The sequence below is a fragment of the Schistocerca piceifrons genome, chromosome 3 (assembly GCF_021461385.2).
Source record: "Schistocerca piceifrons isolate TAMUIC-IGC-003096 chromosome 3, iqSchPice1.1, whole genome shotgun sequence".
Taxonomy (NCBI): domain Eukaryota; kingdom Metazoa; phylum Arthropoda; class Insecta; order Orthoptera; family Acrididae; genus Schistocerca; species Schistocerca piceifrons.
This window is the reverse complement of record NC_060140.1, coordinates 893,492,449-893,513,657: the sequence shown is the minus strand read 5'-3', so window position 1 is coordinate 893,513,657 and position 21,209 is coordinate 893,492,449. Positions and strand designations below refer to the sequence as shown.

Genomic DNA, 21,209 nt, shown 5'->3' with positions numbered 1-21,209 from the left:
AACAATTGACAGGAATGGGGGAAAGAAATACAGTAGAAGAAGAATGGGCAGCTTTGAGGGATGAAGTAGCGAAGGCAGCAGAGGATCAAGTAGGTAAAAAGACGACAGCTAGTAGAAATCCTTGGGTAACAGAAGAAATATTGAATTTAATTGATGAAAGGAGAAAATATAAAAATGCAGTAAATGAAGCAGGCAAAAAGGAATACAAACGTCTCAAAAATGAGATCGACAGGAAGTGCAAAATGGCTAAGCAGGGATGGCTAGAGGACAAATGTAAGGATGTAGAGGCCTATCTCACTAGGGGTAAGATAGATACTGCCTACAGGAAAATTAAAGAGACCTTTGGAGATAAGAGAACGACTTGTATGAATATCAAGAGCTCAGATGGAAACCCGGTTCTAAGCAAAGAAGGGAAAGCAGAAAGGTGGAAGGAGTATATAGAGGGTCTATACAAGGGTGATGTACTTGAGGACAATATTATGGAAATGGAAGAGGATGTAGACGAAGATGAAATGGGAGATATGATACTGCGTGAAGAGTTTGACAGAGCACTGAAAGACCTGAGTCGAAACAAGGCCCCCGGAATAGACAACATTCCATTGGAACTACTGACGGCCTTGGGAGAGCCAGTCCTGACAAAACTCTAACATCTGGTGAGCAAGATGTATGAAACAGGCGAAATACCCTCAGACTTCAAGAAGAATATAATAATTCCAATCCCAAAGAAAGCAGGTGTTGATAGATGTGAAAATTACGGAACTATCAGTTTAATAAGTCACAGCTGCATACTACTAACACGAATTCTTTACAGACGAATGGAAAAACTAGTTGAAGCCAACCTCGGGGAAGATCAGTTTGGATTCCGTAGAAACACTGGAACACGTGAGGCAATACTGACCTTACGACTTATCTTAGAAGAAAGATTAAGGAAAGGCAAACCTACTTTTCTAACATTTGTAGACTTAGAGAAAGCTTTTGACAATGTTGACTGGAATACTCTCTTTCAAATTCTAAAGGTGGCAGGGGTAAAATACAGGGAGCGAAAGGCTATTTACAATTTGTACGGAAACCAGATGGCAGTTATAAGAGTCGAGGGACATGAAAGGGAAGCAGTGGTTGGGAAGGGAGTAAGACAGGGTTGTAGCCTCTCCCCGATGTTGTTCAATCTGTATATTGAGCAATCAGTAAAGGAAACAAAAGAAAAATTTGGAGTAGGTATTAAAATTCATGGAGAAGAAATAAAAACTTTGAGGTTCGCCGATGACGCAATTCTGTCAGAGACAGCAAAGGACTTGGAAGAGCAGTTGAATGGAATGGACAGTGTCTTGAAAGGAGGATATAAGATGAATATCAACGAAAGCAAAACGAGGATAATGGAATGTAGTCGAATTATGTGGGGTGATGCTGAGGGAATTAGATTAGGAAATAAGACACTTAAAGTAGTAAAGGAGTTTTGCTATTTGGGGAGCAAAATAACTGATGATGGTCGAAGTAGAGAGGATATAAAATGTAGGCTGGCAATGGCAAGGAAAGCGTTTCTGAAGAAGAGAAATTTGATAACATCGAGTATAGATTTAAGTGTCAGGAAGTCCTTTCTGAAAGTATTTGTATGGAGTGTAGCCATGTATGGAAGTGAAACGTGGACGATAAATAGTTTGGACAAGAAGAGAATAGAAGCTTTCGAAATGTGGTGCTACAGAAGAATGCTGAAGATTAGATGGGTAGATCGCATAACTAATGAGGAAGTATTGAATAGGATTGGGGAGAAGAGAAGTTTGTGGCACAACTTGACCAGAAGAAGGGATCGGTTGGTAGGACATGTTCTGAGGCATCAAGGGATCACCAATTTAGTATTGGAGGGCAGCGTGGAGGGTAAAAATCGGAGACCAAGAGATGAATACACTAAGCAAATTCAGAAGGATGTAGGTTGCAGTAGGTACTGGGAGATGAAAAAGCTTGCACAGGATAGAGTAGCATGGAGAGCTGCATCAAACCAGTCTCAGGACTGAAGACCACAACAACAAACAATAGACTTTTCATTCCATTCAGCATATCCCTGTAATGTCATCAGCGATTCTTATCACTGAAATCCTTTCAGCTTGAATTTTAATATCAGTATTGAGTCTTTCTTTTATTTCCGTCATTGCTTCTTCAATGTGTAGGTGAACGGTAGGGGCGGAAGACTACATCCTACTCTCTTATGGTTCCCTCTTGGTTCTTGTACATATTGTATATTAACCATCTTTCCTTATTGTCTGCCACTACTTTTATCAGCATTTCCAATAAATTGACGATTTGACACTGTGTAACGCTTTTTCTAGCTCGACAGATCCTATGAACGTATCTTGATTTCTCTTTAGTCTTGCTTCCATTACTAACCGCACGATCATCGACTCCTCATGGATACTGTCCGCACAGTGGAGCGTATACGACACCACACATTCCACTGACTCATCTTGCAGAAGCGTTAATACTTCATCTACCGCTTCTTTCTCACCCTGCGAAATTAATTGGGTTCCTTTCTGACGAAATGTCAACTTAGGTAACTGTTGTTGTAGATATAATGCAATGTTGATTTTGTTCATTGTTGCCGTTGCTCTGCATTGTATCAACACCACTAGCACTGTAGCACTGTTGTGAGTTACTCGTTGACTAATTGCTTCAACTACGCACCATAGCCACATGCTGTGTTCACCATTGGATACCTCCACTCAAGCCCCCTGTTGCCATTAGCGGCCAATGCTGTGAGTGCATGGCAGACAATACGTGGGGCGTCGAGTGCCGTAAACACCATTGGCCTCTTGCAACTTCGCACTCAAGGGATTCCTTGTAAGAATCATCAAAAACACGCTGAATATCATCAGAAATAAACTATCCTGATGTAAAAACTAAATACAAACATTTTGACGTGGGAAACATAAAGTTACTGAATTTATTATTGTAACTATATAAATACCTTTTGTTTCCTTTATATTTCTAAGAATCTTAGGTCGCGAAAGATATAATTTCTCTTAAATTTGTCACTACCCCAAAAGTGGAAATTGTACAAATTACTAATATTATGTACTAAAATTTCTGGATCATTCTGGAAGCAATACTGTTTTACGTATACATTGAAACGCGCATCAAAGCACGCACTTCTTGTTAGCTTTCTGTGTTGGGCCAGTCAGGCTGCGATCTGTAAGAACTTTTACCACGCATGCAGAATATCTTTTGTTTTGTGTTTTTTTTATTTTTGTGAACAAATCTTCTTGTAATCAGACCCAGTAATGTAAATTGTCGAAATACAAATATCAAAATTAAAGCATGTATGAACCTTAATATGATGCATGTATGAACCTTAATATGATGGAATTTGCTATCTGTAATCTTCCTCTAGACTTTGACGCAGTATGAAGATAAGTACTAACATAAAATCTTCTCTTGGGACATTAAATACTAAATGCAATATTAGCCTTACTCACTAGAAGTGCATGCATGAATTTTTAGTAGTCTAACCAAGAGGGGGCAGTTATAATTTCCAAAGCTGTAAGTGTTGTTAAGAACAATTAGTAATTGTTTTCTGAGCTGTAGTCAATTAGCTATTCGTATTGTCGTAACCAGTGGAATTTATCTTTCCAGACATAAACCACGCAGGAATGTGTCTCCCTGAAAGATAACTCAGTAGGAATGACAAGAATTGTATGCGCTGTCGATGCTTTAGACAAGATTGATGTTGTCCTTACGTGTATGTGATGATACCCAAGCAGCTCACTCCTTCCTCTATATATCCAGGTACGGCAATATGGTCCATCTTGTCGATATCGTAATTTGCGTAGGGCACGCCCACCAGCTGCTCCATAGCTGCAACAGAGCGCGGTCCCATGTGGCTCGCGTATCCGAACTGGTCGCTTCTGGAGGTCACTTGCCAGACGACAGTACTGGTGTCCTCAGACGAGACCAAGCCAACCATGTCGTGCAGCACCCACGACAGCTGGTAGGCGCTGATCGGCGGCGTCTGTTGGAAGTAGTAGCCGCGGAAACCCTCAGCGTCGACGCTGCAAATGACGAGCGCTCCAGGTCACATTTTGTGAGATTCTCTCAGTACACGTATTTACAATGATATACCGATACTACGCAGCTGCCGGAAAATGAATAGTGGTGTTCATCAACATCTCTGCTCTCATAAGCATTGTGAAGTGCTTTGGCCGAGGGTATCTTTCAGTTTACCATTGACAAAAGTGCTTCCCATCCCATTCACGAGTGCTGCTTCAGAAGAACGACTACTTACATCCCCTGTAAGAGTTGTAATGTACCTTTCATTGAACAGTTTGCGATATCTTTAAGGATCTGCCAGTTCAGATTTTTTGACGTATCCGTGTGGCTCTCCCTTGGGTCAAATCAATTCGTGACCATTCGTGCTTCCTTGTAAGCGTTCAGTACCCCATGTTTGCCCTGTCTGGGATGGGTCTCGACACTTCAAGAACGTTGTAGCGTAAGCCGTACCAGTGTTTTGTAAACAAACTTCGTTATAGACCTATTAAATGTATTCAATATCATGCCAGTGAAGTGAAGCCATCTTCTGTCCCTACGACTGAGCTAGTTTGATTTTCTTTTTTCCATATTTTTGCTGTGTTGTTTTCGTGGGCTGGGTTGCTCAACGACGAGGTTATCAGCACCCATATAAAAATTAGTCAAAACTGCGTGTTTCGACGTAGAAATCGCGATAAAACAAGTAACAACCAATGAGAATAAATGCCCGCATCTCGTGGTCGTGCGGTAGCGTTCTCGCTTCCCACGCCCGGGTTCCCGGGTTCGATTCCCGGCGGGGTCAGGGATTTTCTCTGCTTCGTGATGGCTGGGTGTTGTGTGCTGTCCTTAGGTTAGTTAGGTTTAAGTAGTTCTAAGTTCTAGGGGACTGATGACCATAGATGTTAAGTCCCATAGTGCTCAGAGCCATTTGAACCATTTTGAGAATAAATTTATAATCATTGTCTCCCAATCTCATCTACGATCACTCGCACACTCACACTATCATGGAAGATAGCATTAAAATGATCGTATATTCTAAAACTGTCAATTAAAACACGCTCCACGTAAGATGTGACGCATCGTGATCTGTACGCCCAAAGCACCATGCGTTTGAGGATGCTCTCGCCACAATAAGAAGCAATGAGAGCTGTGTCCCAGACCTGGACAAGTGAGAAGGGCCTCATCCCGTTTAGGTGATTCGAAGGAGATACTCCACGGACAAGTTGTGGGCTTAACCAGATGCAGTTTATTTTTTGTCACTTCCAGCCAATCTTCTTCGCATCTGCGCATGTATCTCAACAGTGAGGTGACACTACGCAGAGGAATGCTACAGTGAACGAAATGAGGATTGCGACACACCTGCTTAGCTGCTCCGTCCATCAGTTCGTTCCCCTTAATACCCAAGTGACGTGGCACACAGCAGAAAGGCAACACTTTCTCAAGCCACAGTAAATGGAGAAGGGTGTCCTATATATCCTGGACCACATTATCTGTTGGGCAGAAGTGTTGTAAACTATGAAGGGCACTCACATAGACAGAACAGACGAGGAATTTAGCAAGCACGACATATCTCATCTGCTCCAACGACCTCAAAATTACGTTTAATAAGGCTTCAAAGACGGTGAAGTCTTGAGGTAACCGAATCTTGGAATAACAGCAGGGCAGTCAATGGAGTCCCCCGTATAGCTCCATCGTAGAATACCGCTATATAGTTCCACTGCTCATTTAAAATGTTGGAAAATATTGTATTAAGAGGTATGTACCAGTCCAACGTACCATGCACTGCCCTAAATCTAAAATTACTCTGGACCTCTTCAATTACCGTGTATTGTTACAGGTATGTGTTTATATGAGTTATGTGTTTACGATTGTTTAAAGAGCACAGTTTTTCATTTTTGAACATTTAAAACAAGATGCCAACCTTTACACCACTTTGAAATCCTTACCAAGTGTATCACCCATAAAAGTATTAGGTAACTCTTGTCTGAAAGGTCATTAATATACAGCATGAAAAGCGACGGTCCCAACACACTTCTATGGCCCAAGCTTGCAAGATTACATGTCGTGACCTCCCTAAAATGAAATCCTCATTTTTCACAAATTTAGTTTGGTACGGTATACAATAGTATATTTATTAATAATTATGTCACTAAGTCAAATAATTTTTGGAAGTCAGGAAATATTGCATAAACATGACTGCCTAGACCCATGACCACAGAATGTCACGGTTGAAAAGTGCCAGCTGAGTTTCGCAAGACCCAAGTTCTCGAAATCCATTCTTTGCACGCAGTTATTTATTTAAGTGTCGATCATCAATATCCATGAAACTGGTCTCCTGGAAAGTGAGATATTTTGCATTCGTGCTTCTTACTCAATCTTAAAGTAGTAAATGAGTTTTGCTATTTGGGGAGCAAAATAACTGATGATGATGGTCGAAGTAGAGAGGGAGACTGGCAATGGCAAGGAAAGCGTTTCTGAAGAAGAGAAATTTGTTAACATCGAGCATAGATTTAAGTGTCAGGAAGTCGTTTCTGAAAGTATATGTATGGAGTGTAGTCATGTATGGAAGTGAAAAATGGACGAGAAATAGTTTAGACAAGAAGAGAATAGAAGCTTTCGAAATGTGGTGCTGCAGAAGAATGCTGAAGATTAGATGGGTAGATCACATAACTAATGAGGAGGTATTAAATAGAATTGAAGTGAAGAGCAATTTGTGGCAGAACTTGACCAGGAGAAGGGCTCGGTTGGTAGGGCATATTCTGAGGCATCAAGGGATCACCAATATAGTATTGGAGGGCAGCGTGGACGGTAAAAATCGTTGAGGGAGACCAAGAGATGAATACACTAAACAGATTCAGCAGGATGTAGGTTGCAGTAGGTACTGGGAGATGAAGAACCTTGCACAGGATAGAGTAGCATGGAGAGCTGCATCAAACCAGTCTCTGGACTGAAGTCCACAACAACAACAACAACAACAAAGTCTCAACCTACTTAGCGCACATATGCTACTGAAAGGAAATCACTTTTTCTTACTATTCATCGGCTCTGTTCCGAGTGTTGGAATCGAAATACAGGTGGGGTTTGGTCCGCATGTTGAGCTGGTAGCGCGCCTTCAGCGCTGGTTCGTCGTAGCACGGCAGCGCTCGTCGCGCGTAGTTCGGCATGAACTGCGTCGCATATACGGCCCTGTGGACAGAATAGCATAGCGTGGCAGTTACGTTGTAGCTGAGGCGCTGCGTATGTATTTTACTCATATCATCGTACAGTAGAACCAATTTACCAAGAACATAAGGGGAGGGGGGGGGCATCATAATCAAATAAACAGAGTGAAATCAGAGCAGACACCCTTTTACTGAAACTAACACTAGGTGTAAGTTTCCTGAAAACAAGGTGAGTGACGGTTGCAGAAGACGTATTTCAACAGCTACAAAAGATGAATGAAAATTGAAGTTAGTCGCTACTATAAGAACTACGGCAGTTACATGTAACTATAAGAAAAATGAATCAGAAAATAAAAAAAAGAAAACCCTACAGCATACGATTTACAGTGTAGGCGTGGTGGTCGAGCGCTGGAAACACGATCAACTGTTTAGCATGAGTAGGAAATGTCCTTTGAACAAACCTTATAGTTCAGTTTTCGACAATCGGCACTCATATTTCATTAGAAGGAGATTCCAATCCAATGGTATCATGATCATGGTGAAACAAATAGAAATTCGACAGAGAAAGTATCTGCTAATGGGCTATGCAGGGACGGATAAAAATTCTCTGCAGTGAATCGTTTTTAACCTTGCCATTGATATTTTACTCTTTTCTCCTTCTTCCCTGATAAAGCTGTTTTACTGCCCATAAAGACTACAGTGAATAATGAGAAAGGAAAGACAACTTTATACGTTGCAGTTATACTGAATAATGTGGTTTCGGTGGAAGTGTTTCGAATAAATGAAACAACAATGGGGCACATACTATGAGGTTGCGGTCTCTGTAGATTCGTACTATAATGCATTTCAACAAAATTTATAATTTCAGGGAAAAGTAAATGTAATTCATAGTAATATAGCATCAACCGCAACGAATCAGAATGTAGATGGAATGTAATAAGGCTTACAACGTGATATGTGAAAGGAAAATCCAAAAGTGAGAGGTGAATGACAGCATTTTAATGACCAAATGGCTTCAACATTGCTGAAAAAGATAACTATGTACAGTAATAACGTAACCATAGTGTCGTTAAATGTCCAAAGAATGCCCAGTAAAGTGTAAATGGTATGAGTAACTTCAGAGACTGTCTGATATTAACTACAAATAAGAACAAAAGGATTTCACTATATTCAGTCAGAGTCCTGCACAATGAAAAAGTGCTGTATTCTGAAACGAATTAGTTTCTTGATTTAAATAATAAATTCGCATTTTTGAACGTCGTATTGAAAAGAACAAAGCGCAATCATCCTACAGTTAACAGTTTCTATTGCTGAATAAACACTGAGGAGAAATTTCTGCTTTTTAAAAAATGTCTGAAGCATTTTTTGAGTCGTGTGTGTTCGGGACATTTCACCGTTCTTCATTGATTTATGTGTTACAAGCACCAAGAAACGCCAATAGTGAACTGCTATATTTGTACATAATTTCATAATGAAGATCTGTGGATATGGTCAAAAGAATGTGTCACTTTATGGCCGGATGGTGCTATCCGTAATGTCTGAGAATAGATTCAAGGCGAGATATCTTCTCATCCTTTTTTGAATGAAGTATTGACTGAATTGATGACACATGGAAACATGTTTTCGGATAGTACGACTACATCTCCCCCTACCCTTTCCCCTGCCATCCCCCCCCCCCCCCCCCCCCCGTCATATTAGCGGAAAAGTAGCCTCCTGTTGTTGCCAGAAAGACAACGAAAGGACGCTAAACCAATCTCTGATTTTATGTTGACTCCTGGCTTTTTACGATAAGAGAGTAGAATTTGGCCTTAAATCTGTCAGTCAGTATTAATTTTATTTCACGCACAATATCAACCCAACCCATCACTATTACACTTCAAATGAAATGGTAGTGTCAATAACTCTTCTTAGCTAAAGCATGCTAATAATCAGTAGTTTAACATGTTTAGATAAGAGCAAAAAATAAAATTGTTTGAAGGAATTGGTCGGAACAAACATGACTAGAAAACTTTCCTATAAGAATTGTACATTAGCAGCCAGGACTATGACACATTTTTCAGAAGGTGGGTCAAAAGGTGCAGAACGGTATATAAAGTGGATATTTTGATTCTCTGAAAAGCAGGCACTACAAATGCACTGAATCTATCCTTCACCTTTTGAGAAAGTAGTGACAGTCGTAAACGTACCTTTGAAAAGTTAGCACTGGAATGACCATACCACTTTAGATGCAGCTGAAATTTGTAAGTATGCTGTATATGTGAGAATACATGTTACATTTTATTAGTGACCACTGATTTCTGCGAGTTGTCACCAGCTAGCACGCTGTTACTCAATTAAAATAACGGCAATAGGTGACGTAGCTGCTAGTTCCCTCTCTCCAAGTTAGATATGTGTTCCATTATTCCTCGTTTACAACAGCTAAATGTTTACACATCCAACAAGCATCGAAATGATGCATTTGGCTAGTGTTAGATAATACCTTACATGTGGATGTTTTGTAGCTGACAAGTAGAGTTGGACGTTATTGTAGTTTCGAGGATCAAGAGCAGTGTCTCCCAATGTGTGTCTCATGGTGACAGCAGTGTGACCTGTACGATACTCACGCTTGCCCGTCCCGCCCCTGATAGTCATAGCGAGAGAAGCCAGGCTCCCTGTTGCCGATGTTGGCACTGAAGACGATGTCCAGCACCAAAAGGCTGCCCTCTGCCACCTGCAACATGAAGACATGAATGACCCATGAAGCAGCCTATGGTACACTTTGTTAGGTACTGAGGATAGAGGTTAGTTCAATTGGAAAATTGTGGTAGAAAGAATTTGATTACATCTAACTACACAAATCACTTTCACTAGCTGGTCTGCTCTCTCAGTGAGCGACTCAAATGTTTTTAGTGGCATCATTTAGTAACGAAGAAACTCAGCTATTGGAAATTAGAAACTCGCCTTAAACTCGTCAGCGTATGCTGTGAAGTCATCTGGGAACTCGCTGTCCCCGTGTGACCGTAGATCAGGCTTGTGAGTCTCTGCCGCAGCCTACTCGTCATATAAGTCTGCTGCTGGGCGCAAGTTTACTCGATTCGTTCAGAAAGGAGAGTAAGTACAAGAGATCGCAGATATAACAGCGAACTCGCGGCATTCCCGCTACATACAAAGCAATTTTGAGAGAAATTTCCGCCATTAAACTGTAAATTACTATTCATTTATTTCACTTAGTCATGATTTCGGCGTTATAGCCATTCTCAAGAGCAAGTTGGAATGTCACGAAATGTCCGGCTCGCCTAAATGGGAGAAGCAACCATTTATCATGACAATGGTTACATACCAGTATAATAAGCGTTCGGTAAGCAGTAAATATTGTTCTGTTTACACAAAAACTTACATAGATAAAACTTTTTCGAACACTGCTGTAAACTTAATAATTAACAGCGATCAAAGAATTTTTAACGACTACATTGACATATGAAGACTTTCAAGATTTTAACGAGTCTTAAACCAAACTTCCAGACAACATTACATAACGATTAAGTGCAGTCACAAAATGGCCGTCATTTATAAAAAAAAAAAAAAAAAAAAAAAAAAGGAAATGAATGATAAGCTTCACAACTCGCCGTTAGCCCACAAACGCAATTTGTCACGAGCAAATGAATACAGAAATAGCGCGCTTTTTTGTCTCAGGGCTATAAGAGTGACATTGCTTTGAGCCCACTTGCTGTTTGACACAGCACAACTTTTCTCATGGTGGAGGTGGAGTAAAAAATACAACCATTTTGTTTGCATTAGACAAATTTGTATGTTTTTCGTCTGAAGCGTGGATTGTAGCATGAAACATCTTCCAGATATCACTCCTCCTCTACTGGAACACATCTGCAATTGTGTACTTTGCATCAGTTAATTTTAGTCATACCCCCTCCAGTCTCGCAATGTACAGCTGCAATTAAGGCAGTCTGATCCCAACAATCGGTCGTTTAGGTTCTTCAGTGCTAATTTTAAGCAGTAAGGTTGTGTACTCATCTTCTGTGCTAACAATAAGTCACGACTAGCCTTACGCTCCTCCGTGCTTGAATAAGAGAGGACGAGTCGACGAGTATGAAGCGATCGCAGCGGCACAGCTCTCAGACTCTTCATACTCGTTGAAGTACAGCGGGAACGGTGGAGCCCGTTAGCACTGATCTGACAGCGGCGACTTGATTTGTGGAGTATGCAAACCGCAACATTATATTCACAATCGCTCCATTTATGGCCACTTACCAGCTCATTTTTCATGTCCCCATGCCCGTTAACCAAAAAAAAATTATTCTTTAAACTATGTGTCAGACTAGTGCTACTACTACTACGTGATCAGGCCCAGTGGACCACATGCATCTACAAGATTCCCCTTCCACTGTATTCTGTCCATTGCTGCTATCAGCCATCCGTCCACATCTATTGACACTTGGTTTAAATCTTCACGGAGTCCATCCTTCCAACGCTTCTTGGGTCTCCCTGGCGGTGTCTTTCCTGTAGGTGTGAAATCCAGGAGCCGAGGCCATCTGTGATCCTCCATCCGGGCCACATGGCCGGCCCCCTGCATTCGTTTGGCTTTGACAGTTCCTGCTATGTTGGGCTGCTGGTATAGTTCCTCAAGCTCTTGGTTGTATCTGATCCTCCATTCCCCTGTATCTGCATCCAGAATCGGATCGAAGATCTTCCGAAGCACTTTTCTCTCAAAAACAAGGAGCTTATGAAAGTCCTGTTTCCGGATACTCCATACCTCACAGCCATATAGAACAACAGGCTGGATCAGGGTTTTGTACAGTCGAATCTTGAACTGTCTGGAGAGATATCTGGACTGAAGCAGTTGTGCTAGGCTGCGGTAAGATCAGTTTCCTGCTTGTATTCTGGCACTGATCTCTGCTTCACATGACGAGTTCTCAGCGAAAAGTGCCCCTAGGTATTTGAATTCTTGCACTCTCTTGTAGGACTGATCCCCAACCTGCAGTGGTTGTAGATGATCAGCAGTCTGACAATGACCACGCGTCATAACGAGGTACTCTGTCTTCGCTTCGTTTATGTTTAGCTCAAATTTGCTGTGTCAGACGCTAAGGAAAATTGCGAAACTTCTTATTCCACAGGTATTTTTAGATTTTCCAGTGGGAACTTTAATAACATATGATAAAAAACATAATATGGATAAGTGCCATTAAAAATTTAAGAGAGCAAAGAGTAAATAGCAGTAACATCTAATCCAGAAGGAGTCAAAATTTATACAGTATGAAAATCAATTAAATATATATTTTCAGTCGATATTTTCCTGAAGGAAAACGGAAAAAATAGCATTCACCAACTTCTGTCTTTCTCATTACACCGTGCTTAAAGTGCAGAAATTTTTTAATTGAAGCAGGAGAGAATTTTCTATTTCACGGTATAAATTCCTCAGGGTTCAGTTATATTTCCACTATTAAATGATGACATGTGCTACCTCCTTGTGTGGGGTCCCACTTCTTTCATAGCATTTCAGATATATTGCTGCCAACAATTACTTTTGACACAGAATTGATCATCTCTACTACAGAAACTCTATGGTGCCTCACCTGCTCTTGGAGTGACACTACCAAGAAGTCACTGCCGTCTTGAGGCTGCTCGTAGCTGGAACCGATGACATCGCCCACTTGGTACCGAACTGCGAGGGAAGAGACGTTGACTGCGGCGTGCAGCACCAGCTGCGCCGTGTCACGCACCACCTCCACTGTCACGCTCGTCTGGCCCTCGAAGGTGAAGCTGCGCTCCCTGCCAGGGCAGCCAACACAACGGCCGTTAGGGCAGTGAGTGGCGAATGTACAGCAACGGATATCGTTTGCTGCCAGGTGCACAACACAGAGCTGACTTCCCTCGTCTCTTTCCATCACTTACCCTCATACCGTCATTAATTCGTTTCGTCATTAATTCGGCCGTGTTCTACCTTCCTTTTCCAGTCTTTTCACCATTTCTCTTATTTTTCTCTACCTTCCTCTCACCCATAATTCAACCCTTAAACTTTTACCTTTATGTATATCAAACTTTAAGACTTGATGAAATGATGTAAGAGTTTTTACGGGGTGTTCCAAAAGAATGACTCGACTTTAACTTGTAATAATATTGAGACAAATGTCACTATGTAACTGAATCAGCGCTAGATGTAATCGGCATGGTCTAGAGTTTCAGAAAAAATCCGATAGATGTCGCTGCGAGCGGTGACCTGAAGCTTGCAACCAGTTTCGCGCAATATGGCGTCCGCGCAACAGAAGGCGTATTGTGTTACTGAATTTAGTCGTACTCAATCACTGATCGCAGTTCAGCGGGCATTTCATATTCGATTTCATAAACCACCATCACCAAAGAACATTCGACGGTGGTATAAACAGTTTGAAGAAACAAGCTGCCTCTGTAAAGGCAAAAGTCCTTGCCAGCCACGAGCTCCTGAACAAACAGTGGAACAAATCCGACGAGCATTCCAGCAGAGCTCCCGCAAGCCTACGCGTCGTGCTAGCCGAGAACTTGCGTAACAGTGTATGACAGTGTGGCGTGTGTTATGGCGTCGTTTACCCCTCAAACCATACCTATTACAACTGGTACAAGCTCTTTGAGATACTCACAAAGTGAAGCAAGTGGACTTTACAAACGCTATTTTAGAGGACATAGAAGATGACGCTTTTATGTCACAGTTGACATTCAGCGATGAGGCAACTTTCCATATTAGCAGTGAGGTTCACCGTCATAATGTGCGTATATAGGGGCTCGAAAATCCTCATGAAACAATTTAACACGAACGTGATTCACCAAAAGTGAATGTTTTTTGTGCTGTTTCGCAAAGCAAGGTTAATGGACCCTACTTTCTTGAGGAATAAACCATAACAGGACACTCATATCTTGCAATGCTACAGAAGTGGTTATTCCCACAACTTGACTCTGACAATTTCATCTATCAGCAAGATGGAGCACCACCGCATTGGCATAACAACGTGCGCAGTTTCCTCAATGCCAACGTGCCTCAACGTTGGACAGTGCATACAGGACTGCAAGACCATGCTTTATGCTGACCTGGCTGGCTGAGCGGTTCTAGGCGCTACAGTCTGGGACCGCGCGACCACTATGGTCGCAGGTTCGAATCCTGCCTCGGGCATGGATGTGTGTGATGTCATTAGGTTAGTTAGGTTTAAGTAGTTCTAAGTTCTAGGGGACTGATGACCTTAGATGTTAGGTCCCATAGTGCTCAGAGTCATTTTTGAATCATGCTTTACACTCTTAGCCTCCTAGGTCCGCAGACTTAACACCATGTGATTTCTTCTATGGGGATACGATAACAATGTGTTTATGTTCCTCCCTTACCTCATGACATTGATGAACTAAAACCGAAATATCAACTGCCGTGGCTTCGGTGACAGAAGACACCTTACGCTCAGTTTGGGATGAATTCGGCTATCGGCTATATGTCGTCTGTGCAGCCAGTGGAGGACATATTGAACATTTATGATGGATTTTTATAAATTTCTGTCTTTTCGGAGTAATTCAGTATGCAATTTGTTGGTGTTAAGCCCTTCTTCCTAATACATAATTCTATTTAAATTCGGGTCATTGTTTTTGGGACACCTTTATTTTGTACAGTACTGATCGGTAAGCAGGGCACTGTTGGCGCAGGTGTAACTGCCGTTCAGTGCTATGTCATTCTTGTACTATTTGAATGAGATGAAATTTGGTGACATGTCTAGCAAGAAAGCCAATGATTCAGAAAATTCTTTTACTTTTAATGTAGCTGTTGAGGCATAGTAAATGATATTTGTTCAAGTTATTCCAGGTAAAATACAATTCCAGAAAAAAAGGTTTCTTTACTGAGGAAGACAGGAGTGACATATGCAACAAACTGAGTATCAATCAACTCCTGCTGTGCCACAGGATACTTGTAGTTTCGGCTAGTAGAAAGACAAGCAGTGGGTGGCTCACCCCTCGTTCTCCCGGTACACCGTGATGTCGACCCTCTGGGAACTGGGTCGGCTCTCCCCCGGCAGGCGGTCGTCTTGTCCATGGGCCACCGTCACCAGCAGCGTCAGGACCACCAAACACCACACACTCCTCATGCTGGAACACCTGGGGATATAAGCCTCACAGTGGGAATCAAATAATGGAAGAACTGCTAACGACAAACTGAAAATGTTTTTAGAACCAGTGCCTGAGGTTGCTGTCACTGTTTACAATACTGGTTGTGGAAGAAATTGTCAGGTATTTGTAATGGAAAGGAAAAGTGGTCTCATATTCTATCTGACCACCACGATGCTCATCACTGCTCTGGTACAAAGTCTAAATCTCTCCACAGAGTCGCAGAGTCAGACCACAATCCACGATTGATGATGGATCTTTCATAGGACAGAAATGTGAAAACTGACTGCTTTAAAGATGCCCTTACAGAGGAGTAAATTTTTAGGGAGAAACAATTTCAGTTCTTGTACTCTTCCTTGTATTTCAAAATCACTTACAGAACATAATATTTAATTATGCTGCAAAGGTAATACAGAACATAATATTTAATTATGCTGCAAGGGTAGTACATAACCGTCCACATAGGACCTTAATGAAGATTACATGTTTCCAGATACCTACTGATATTCTGATATGTGATAATGCCTTATTCAAGATCTCCACAAGCGATTTTAATGTTCTCTGCCTTCACATATTGATGTAGGGTGATACTTTGACTTATGCGTCATGAAGATCTTATGCTGTTTCCGTATCGCATATCTGTTGGCAGTATGTGTTATGTGGCTCATCGTTACTGAAACACTGAGTCCATTCACAGTACACGCTATTGTTGTTTCCACCTTTCTAAGGTCACTATAGATGCATTACGAAACAGGTGTATTAAAGCAAGTAGATGCGAAACTATAAGAATAAAAGTATAATATGTGTAATTCTGAACAAAGCAAGAGAATATTTGAAATCTTTAAATAAATTTAAAAATCAACAAGAGAATACATGTGAAATGTCACAGGTATTCTCTTTCAATATAACCTGAAGTGCTACAGCCCTTTTTTCATGGCTTGAGTATTGGTAGGTTGCTAGACCTACCAACTCATTGAATCTTTTGTTGCCAACTGCAAACTGATAAGTAGACGAAGTCATCATGCTGGTTATCTGTGCACGACTGCCTCGAGTGTAATACATCAGTTTTCTTTTGTTTAGTCAGTGTCATCACATTATTCACTTAATCCATATTACAGTGAAATATGCTGCTGATAATAACTGTGTTTCTTAGTCATCAGTTATTTCTAAATTTGTAGCCTCAGTCACAAGTTTACTAGCATAACTTTTTCTAGGCATTGTACTGCATAATGTGGTAAAATTACTGCCAGTGGGAATAATAGCTCATACTGAATGCCACAAGGGACAACAGCAATCCGCCGCTCCTTCCATCACGACAAAGCAATCTAACGAACTTTTCCAGTCCTTCTGCTATAGGAAACCAATCATATCATCACTTCTTTTTAATTGTAATGTCGTGTTCAGTAGACGACAAACTGTAAGTAGACGGTTGACAACACATTGTACAATTAACACCAGACGAAGGTTGGCGCAGCTATGGTTGAAATGTCGCTTATATCTAGTGGCAGTTACGTCACAATATGACGTGACATCATACCCAGAAAACGTTTAAGCTTACTGTCCGTGAATGCAGAAGCCTGTACATTTACAATTTTTATGTCAATATAAAATCAGGACAGTTTATTCTGTTGAGGTCAACAAGGGTAGAAATACTGTCATTCAGCATGCTAGTGATAATCAGAATTATTATTAAAAGAAAATACTTTAAAATACTTTCCTGATGTACATAAATCTATATAACGTTCTTAGTTTACATATTATCTTACTTTTGTAAATATTGTATAACAGAGCCCACAGTCTGTGGTATATAGTAGTTAATAATCATCATTGTCATAACAGTAGGGTGCAAGTGACTGACCTGTTTCTGGAGACAGATCTGACGATTCAGACACAGTTGGTTGGCACCACGAAGCGCATACAACACTGCAGGCTGTGTATCAGTAAGGCACTGATGATCTATCAATCAGAGCAACTTATATATCTGGGCGAAATGTGAACTTCTTGTGGAGACCTTGAGATGCGCCGTATCTCATCCGATGCAACACCAGTGATAAGTAACATCTGTCTGTCTGTCTGATCATATGGAAATGTTACGTGAGATTCGCTATCAAGATCTCTAATGGCGGGATGACATTCGAGAGGCAAGGTTTCCTCAGAAAGTTCTGGAGACTTTCACTGTGAGATCGTTCCCACACCAAGAACGGAAGGGTGGTGGTTTTATTCACTCTCTGTCCCAGGGGCACAGTGCAGAGATTCAGTGGAATCGTGGAATAATGTAAATTGCGGATGGTTTAGTTTGTACACAAACCAGGTACCCTGCATTACATGTCTCATAGCTTCTATTTTCTTCGCGTAAATGACAAATAAAGAGTTGCAACATCCCAAGAAATTATTAGGAATACTAGCAAACTCCCAAGTATAATCCAGTTTCAAACATATGAAGATTTAACACACTAAATTATGCTGCTGCAGGACATATACACAGTTTGTACCTGTAACACTTGACTTATTGTGTTAAAAGTTAGATGTAAGATTATTCCTCTTAATGAATACATGGTAGCCCTTTAAAATTTTAAACTCAGTTGTAATTATAAAAACAATTTCTTAAGATACTGAAAAATCAAATTGATTTTGTTGCTGAAAGCCGTTGGGAGGGGGTGATCATTTTCGCCATTAAGTAATACAGACCGTTTAATTTTAAAAATCTTCAATGCAACGTGAAACTTGAATACTTGAAAGAAAGAGAGTGCATAGTTATGGTACGGGAGTAAAGAACTAAATCTTATTTCAAGATTAGAAAATGTATTGGATAACAGTTGTCGATAGCCAAAATATTACAATAAATTTATTGATCAAAAAATTGTTCCACATATGCTCTGAACATGATACAACATGCAGTTTGAATCCATTATCTGATTGTTTATTCTAGTGTTTCTGTTGAGATGATACTTACAATGCGGTCTTATAAATTAAATGTTTCGATTAAGTAATATTATCCCTTTTCTAACTTTGAACTGTGTTATGATAGTAGCAGTGATTGATGTAGTAACAGCCACGAGTATTTTCAGCCACTCATAAACTGGTATAAGAATTTCCCATGAGTGGTAACGAAAACCGCATTAATTCCCTGTCAGAACCAAATCACTCAATACTTATGATCATTTTAAGAGGAAAGACGCTACTTCCACTTTAACACCTAAGACGAGGCCCGCAACTTTGTTAATGCTTGAACAGGCATGAATCAGCAGCCTGATTCGTAGTAGGACAAAAGTTGTAATGAATAAAAGTGAATCCTACTGAATGTTCTAATTCAGTTTTCACTTGCGCTCCATGCTTGAAGATCAGAAATCCTGCAGTTCCTGATTTGGAGCCTACATACGAGTTAATTATCTTATTTTGGTGGTTGATATTCGAAGTGCAGCATCAAAATACTATTTGAAATGTATAACACAAATTTGTTATTTGTGTCATTTGTTTTTACTCATTAATTATTTTCAACATTGTTCAGAAATAGAGATAACTTTTTGTGATTCATAAGTTGATAATTTTTTCCTGTTGAAGATTGATTATATCTGGTTATTTACTTTGTTCCCAACATCAATATGAGTGAAATGTTCTTTCATTAGTGGCGCCAGAAATTCATGGATGGATCAAGCCCATAGTTTAACACCACTTGTGGTTGACAACATCTAGATTTACGTCGTGAAAACCTTTAAAGTTTTCCTTTACAATAGAATGAAGCGAAAAGCCAGTTAACAACAACCAATAATCACAGAGCGCCAGAAGGCTTAGAGTTTACTTTGAAAAGCTTACAACAAGATTAAAATCAATAATTACCAAGCGACAGAATGCTTAGAAATTGTCTTGAAGTTTTCAATCATTAAAAGAAGGTTAAGATCAATACGAAGCCGCAAAAGGCTTAGAAATATCACCTTTAGAAAAACTAAAAAAAAAAAAAACTGACCTACATGTGTCTGTCGTGAACTATACTTACATTAGAGTTTAACTTGGTTAAATTTAGTAACTCTCTCGTTGCTTGAAACCTTCCCATTAGCAAACGTCTAAGGCTTGATTCCGAGAGGGAAGGCAGGCAGGTGCAAATTTAACGAGAAACGGAAAATTAGGAAGATCCCTGGGGCAGAGAGTCGCAGTAAGCGTAAGAACTTAAATGACCGACGACCCACAACCACAACTCGGCAGGGAATGACGACCCCAATGAGGTCCTACTATCGGCCTCTGCCCACAAACGTGCCCCCTTCCACTCCCATCGTCAAGTTGGGCGACTGGTGAGGCACACCAGAAAAGCATGTTGGCCAGTCGGACAACTAGTACCTGGATCAGAAGAACTGTCAATCTGATATTAGTGTTAGATCAACTTACACAGTAACCAAGCAAAGCAGAAGAATAATTCGCCACTTTAACCTTGTACAAATTTGTTCATTATTTTTAAATGATAAAAATTAAAAAAGGTTATAACAGTTAAGCCCAAGAAATAACCAAGATGATTGTAATAAAACTATTATATTTACTGACGAAGATTTAAACAAGAGGGTAATATTTAAACACAAGATTAATCCAAGGTAATTAAAACATGTTGTCTACACAAATCCGGTACTTGTCCAGCGTTAAGATTCACTGCTCATTCAAAAGTTTCACTGGATACAAAAACTGCATTTTACGAATGTTCACAGTATCCGCTACATGACACCCATCTTCCTGTACGGCTAGGGCTAATGAACAGCCCATTGGATGGCCGATGTAATTCTCAAACACAGTTTGAAAAAAAAGTTTAACAACTCGGCGCAATAATTGGCCTGTTCATCCCAGTAGGACTACTATTAGTTGGACCCCTTCACAGATCCACAAAAAACAATACCACAAGCAACTCAAACAATACCAAAACCAGTCACTCTGAAGCAATAGGGATGTACTGGTAGTAATCAGGGGCACACAGAGGCCAGAAGCGGCCAAAACACCCAATACACGTCATCTGCTGAGACGACCAACCGACCAACCAACGCTCGTTGTGGTCTCACTTGGAAGTCTACCTAATGTATGACGCGATTTAGTCAACTGACGTGAGCGTAAAGTAAACAGAGAAAATAATACCTGAGGTATTATGAGTCATTTTGTCGAGTCGTATAATATTCTGCGACAAATATTGTAAATATTATCCATTCATCTCAAAGATAAGGAATACGATATTTCGGTAAGTTCCACGAAAGCATGGAACTACAAGTGTAATATATACACACGTCAAAAAAAGTTTTGCATCACCTCAGTTCCGAGAGATCCGGAACCTGTACAGAAAATTGGAATAGAGATAAACATAAACATCATTTCCGCCCTTTTTATTGCTCATGGAAATCACACATTGCGTGTTGTCCTACCATACAGCGAGACCTTTAGTGGTGGTGGTCCAGACTGCTGTACACACCGGTACCTCTAATACCCAGTAGTATGTCCTTTTGCATTGATGCATAACTGTATTCGTCGTGGCATCCTATCCACAAGTTCGTCAAGGCACTGTTAGGCCAGATTGTCCCACTCCTCGACGGCGATTCGGCTTGCTTAGATCCCTCAGAGTGGTTGATGGGTCACTTCGTCCATAAATAGCCCTTTTCAACCTATCTCAGACGTGTTCGATATGGTTCATGTCTGGAGAGCATGCTGGCCTCTAGTCGAGCGATGTCGTTATCCTGAAGGAAGTCATTCACAAGATGTGCACGACGGGGGCGCGAATTGTCATCCATGAAGATGAATGCTTCGCCTATATGCTGCCGATATGGTTGCACTATCGGTCGGAGGATGGCATTCATGGATCGTACAGCCGTTACGGCGCCTTCCATGTCGTTCCCACATAATACCACCTCAAAACGGCAGGGAACCTCCACCTTGTTGCACTCGCTGGACAGTGTGTTTAAGGTGTTC

At 40.8% G+C, this 21,209-nt stretch overlaps 1 protein-coding gene across 1 annotated transcript in view; it reads right to left on the bottom strand.

Moving 5' to 3' along the window:
* LOC124789167 (aminopeptidase N-like) overlaps window positions 1-15,259 on the bottom strand; it is a 40,496-nt gene extending 25,237 nt beyond the window's left edge. The window contains exons 1-5 of the mRNA XM_047256460.1: window positions 15,126-15,259; window positions 12,740-12,935; window positions 9,776-9,882; window positions 7,045-7,197; window positions 3,726-4,037 (exon numbers count right to left, since the gene is read on the bottom strand). Of these exons, the coding sequence (XP_047112416.1) occupies window positions 3,726-4,037; window positions 7,045-7,197; window positions 9,776-9,882; window positions 12,740-12,935; window positions 15,126-15,259 (902 nt within the window). The remainder of the gene's footprint in view (window positions 1-3,725; window positions 4,038-7,044; window positions 7,198-9,775; window positions 9,883-12,739; window positions 12,936-15,125) is intronic.
* Window positions 15,260-21,209: the final 5,950 nt, after the last annotated feature.